Source organism: Euphorbia lathyris, chromosome 10 (assembly GCF_963576675.1).
Source record: "Euphorbia lathyris chromosome 10, ddEupLath1.1, whole genome shotgun sequence".
In the NCBI taxonomy this organism is placed as follows: Eukaryota; Viridiplantae; Streptophyta; class Magnoliopsida; order Malpighiales; family Euphorbiaceae; genus Euphorbia; species Euphorbia lathyris.
In genome coordinates this window covers 32,657,666-32,662,553 of record NC_088919.1, presented here as the reverse complement: position 1 = coordinate 32,662,553, position 4,888 = coordinate 32,657,666, and the positions used below count along the sequence as shown (strand labels likewise).

At 32.8% G+C, this 4,888-nt stretch overlaps 1 protein-coding gene across 1 annotated transcript; it reads right to left on the bottom strand.

The window, feature by feature from the left end:
* Positions 1–420: 420 nt before the first annotated feature.
* LOC136209019 (DNA-3-methyladenine glycosylase) lies at positions 421–2,806 on the bottom strand. Its single transcript, XM_066000361.1, has 6 exons — positions 2,410–2,806; positions 1,449–1,520; positions 1,259–1,382; positions 1,073–1,143; positions 946–1,003; positions 421–871 (listed from the first exon to the last, which is right to left on the bottom strand). The coding sequence occupies exons 1-6, from the start codon at positions 2,728–2,730 to the stop codon at positions 708–710; spliced, it is 810 nt and encodes a 269-aa protein (XP_065856433.1). The 5' UTR covers positions 2,731–2,806; the 3' UTR covers positions 421–707.
* Between the last annotated feature and the right edge of the window lie 2,082 nt (positions 2,807–4,888).

The window sequence follows — 4,888 nt, the reverse complement described above, 5'->3', positions numbered from 1 at the left end:
CAAAAGTATAAGTTGCCTCTTATAAGAAGCTGTGATTTCGGATCAACCTCAACAGTTATCCTTATTGTCTTGAAATTTCCCTAAATAGCTTTTAATAGCTGAGGTGATTTCTCAATTCATCTTCCCCATTCCCAATTTCTAGCTCATAGATCAAGAGAACATGCTCATAAAACACAAACAAAATGGAAATTCAAAAACTACTCCTAGTTTACTTCCTAAATAAAGGATTTTCGCCTAACACCATCGGGTTTCCTGACGTAACAATAGGCAATTTTGTCCCAAAAAATTAGCACTCTTAATTTAATGTGGTTCAACTTTTTATTTAGTTATTGTAATTATTTTTATTAATTTCTGTATTACACTTCATCATAATTTTAACAGACACTAAATATTAATGAAAACTACAACAAACAACTAGAATTGAACCAAACAGACACTTAAGATTCAAGGACAGTCTCAACTTCAACCCAGACATTAACATGAGCCGAACTAGACTCGAGTTTAATCAAACCAAGCGGACCTAATTTTCAAGTGAAGCAAAAACAAGGTTACATCAGCTGAGAAGCAAAAAAGAAGCAGAAGCCTTTGTTAATTTGCAATTTTGAATGACTTGGGTTGTGTTGAAAGAAACTTACCATAATTGAGTATTATAGTTTAGTATTTACAATACATTACAGTTATAACTGAGACTGAGACTGAGATGATGTTCATGGTGGCCTTAGAGTGTTTTTAGGAGCACTTATCCAAGGAGTACCAGCTATGGCGAATCTCCATAATGCATTCACATCTTCGGGTAAAGCGTATTCGATGCCAACACGTGGCCCAACTATTATATTTTCGGGGTTTGGTCCATCCAATATCTCTAAACCACCTGACCATATCACTACTAGTTTATCAACAGCACCAATTAAACATGGTCTTAATACCACCAGATGAAAAACTTACCAGGAGAATAAAGAGGATGATTAGACCATTCTTTTGAAATCCCCAATGCCTGCCCAACCTGATGAATCAAAAAGGATAATCTGAGATTAAGTTTTCAGGACTTCAATTCAATTGCATAGTGACTGACCTTTCCAGGACCAGCAAGAAGAAGAGGCTTCTCAGTTTTCTGACCTCTTCGCTGCTGAATGGTACTTAACCCTGTGATGAGATATCAAATTAATGACCACCACAACTCCAGCTTAAGCTAATATCAGCCAAACCACAATTAGAAGGGAAAGAAAGAAACAGAATTAGAATGAATACAGCAAATTACCAGTAATGGGAGCACAAGATCGAATCAAAACAGCAGCCCCAACTCCCTCCTTGTCTGCAACAACATTGAGCATTGTATGCAGACCATAGCAAAGATAAACATACGCATGTCCTCCTGCTCCAAACTATAAACACATCATCCAAAATTAGACCTATTAAATATAATCATAATATTAATACTAGTATCTTACAACTGGAGCTGTTCTTTGAGTAATCCCAAATCTACCATGGCAGGCTGAATCATTTGGTCTGTAAGCTTCAACCTGTCAACACGCTTTCAATTTTCAATCTAGTCACAGGAACTCACCATATTTAACCATTAGATTACAGCAATATTGTCTGTTAAGCATAGTTATTAAAGGTGCATTATGGCGCAAGGCTCAAGGACCTACACGAGGTGCACTATACAAAAATAATATATCATTTCTAAAATGCAATAAACAGTCAAATACTAAATCATATCTAATTATCCATAATCATAATCATAAAATGCATGAAAAATTCAAATTAACTACTAACTTCTATAATCATAATTCACAATAACAATTCTAAATCTAAAGACTAAAGTTCAACCAAATCCTAAGTCAATTACTAACTTATATTCTAATAGACTAAAGTCTCCATATGTGATATTTCTAAATTCTTCAAAACAGAGCAACGTTTTTTGTGTTCTTTGCCGTCCAAATTTTGTTTCCTTTAATTCTAATTTAATTTCAATCAATTCGTAGATCATATAGATAGGAAAGAGCTGAGATTAAAACATTCTATTTTCCTAGAAAACAATGTGTAGCTTCTGTATTTAAGTCTAGACGAGGCGCTAGACTCAAAAGGTGCACTCAGGCACAACCATCTTGAACAGAACTCGCATTTGATAACTATGTTATTAAGAAGAAATTCTACAAATACTATATTCCCGGTGAGATACACTATTTATTTCTTGGTTCATAGCAATCATCTGCTGTGCATTCCTCTTTTGAAGTATTCTGAATTAGCTAATTAGTGAGCCATATATTTACCAGGTCTCTTCACGACCATCAAAGAAAGACTACCCTCTTCACCTTCTCACTTTCCTATTGTCATAGAGTAAATAACGAAATAACAGAATCAAAATCTCTACTTTCTCATGAAACAAACGTGAATTTGTCACATTACCTCAGTAATCTGAAGAACAACATCATTTCTCTTTAGAAACTTGCCAAGCAACCGTGGAGCAAGATCAAGAGCGTCAATCTGAAAGAACTGAGGGGGCAAAATTTTCATTTCATCCAAAGAGTGTGGGCTTCGGATTGCTATCGGTATCGGTAACGACAGAGGTTTCGGGGATTCAGTTTCACGGGACTTGGGTTTGGCCACCGTACTTACGGATTGCAACCGCTGACTCGCCCGATATTCCGGGTCGTTAATGCCGGACTCACTCGTTCGAATCGGTTTAGTGGATTTCCCGACTCGCTTGAATCGCTGAGCCATCCTCATTTCGATGTCACCAGGGACAGACGATGAGTGTCTCGAACTTTTACAATTTTATAAAGCCACTAAATACTAGTCATTTATTTTGAACTACATCATCGTTTTTCGTAGCCGATTAAGAGATGCATTTCGTATCGAGATAGGCAAGTTGTTATTCTTTGGGTCATCCAGTTTAGGGGATTCTCGCTAGTAGATTCGTGATTCGTGATTCGTGTTGAGCATAGTTATTCGCATTTAGAAGATGTTTGTTTCAGCTTTCCGGAGCAGCGTTTCATTTCAAACGGTAAAAAATATAGTGTTTAGTTAGGTTTATATAACAACATTGTTTAACATTTTGTCTCGAAACTGTAATGTTTTGTAGCTTTTATCGGAAGAACAAGGCTTTATTGTGTTCAATAAATTTTTTCGCTAATAAACAGTTGTTTGTAGTTAAAATTATCCTTTTTATTTCCATAAAATATGTTTCTTCTTTGACATTATTTATATTTCTACAACATAATTACTGGAAGAACAAGGTTTTATTGCGTTCAATATTTTTTTTTATTTTTTTTATATAGATTTTTTTTATTAGTTTGTGTAACATTTGTTATTTTTTAATAGGATAAGGTGCAAAAATACCATAACCTTTATAGCTAGGAACAATTTCACTCTTAACGTCTAAAATGATGCAATTATACCCCTAACATTGGTAGTCAAGAGCAATTTCATCTCTAACATTGACAAGTTGTGTCAATTTAGAAATAATTCATCAAATTGTCTTCTTAATCATGAATATTGGCATCTACACTTCACATGTACATAGATGTGTCAAAATGGCTAAAAAGATTGATCCAATCTATTTAATAATTGGGTTGATCCAATCCAACCCATTTAATAAATAGGTTGAGATAACCTTTTATATATGGATTGAAATGACCCAACCCATTTATTAAACAGGTTATGTGGGTTGGCTCATTTAACTCAATTAACTAAATCTAATTAAAAATTCAACAAAAATAAGAAAAAAAAGGTAAAAATATAAAAATGGAAAAAACATGAAAAATGTAAAAAGCGTAAATAAAATAGGAAAAAACATGAAACGAGTTAGATAGATCGACTCATTTAACTCAATCAACTAAAATATATTACAATATCTGATTGGTTCTTCATATAATTAAAATTCAACTTTACTAATTTAAATTCAACTAAGTATAAAAAGAATTAGCGTCTTCATTTGAAGTCACTTTATTAGAATCTAGTTGAAATTAGGGGTGTTCAACGGTCGGTTCGATCTGAAAATCGAACCGAACCAAAATAACCGAAAACCGAATAACTAAAAAAATAAAAACCGAACCTAACCGAATAACAATAATCCGAACCAAACCGAATCGAAAAATTCGGTTTGGTTCTGTCGGTTATTCGGTTTATACACATAATTTTAATACTTTAACATAAAATATAGATAAAAAGAAAGAAGTTTAATCTAAACATAAAATGCATCAATATTAGAATCAATAGTAGTGATTTGAATAATTTTAAATAAGAATATAAATAAAAGTTTGCTAATTTATTTAATCAATATATCAATTCAGTGAAATATTCAATGAAAGTGGAACAGTAATGAGTAAGCTATTACATTGAACAATAACAATTATTATTGATAAACTTTATGATTGACACGAATTAGAAGTTCATTTTTCCTTTACTGTTGGGTTAATGAGTTGAGAGTAATTAGTTTTATAGTATAAATCTTAATAATTATTTATAATTATATGCATAAGAGGATATTCTTAATATTATCTTATAGTTATAAGTCTTATATATATATATATATATATATATATATATATATATATATATATCCAATTAAACTTTATTTCGGTTTGTTCGGTTAATCCGTTCATTTTGTCATAAAAACCGAATCGACTATGGTTTTAGTTGGGAGCCGAATCGGTGGAATGAATCGGAGGAATCCGCTTTTGGGAGAACGTGGAATCGACCATGGTTTTAGTTGGGAGCCGAGTTCATGTTTTAAGTTTGAGTGTGAAATTAATGGGTTAATGGGTTGACCCTCTAAAAAACCTATCCAAGCCTTTTATTATATGGGTTAAATAGCTCAACCCATTTATAACCCAATTTATAAAAGGGTCAATCCTAACCTATTAAATGATTGGGTAAATAGATC

Bases quoted from the DNA above. Each gene is read 5' to 3' on its own strand.
- LOC136209019 (XM_066000361.1), bottom strand. From the start codon at position 2,730: ATGAGGATGGCTCAGCGATTCAAGCGAGTCGGGAAATCCACTAAACCG. The intron at 1,144-1,258 runs GTAATTTGCTGT...ATCTCATCACAG, and splicing joins ATCTTGTGCTCCCATTACTG to GGTTAAGTACCATTCAGCAG. The intron at 872-945 runs GTAAGTTTTTCA...TGATATGGTCAG, and splicing joins TCATCCTCTTTATTCTCCTG to GTGGTTTAGAGATATTGGAT.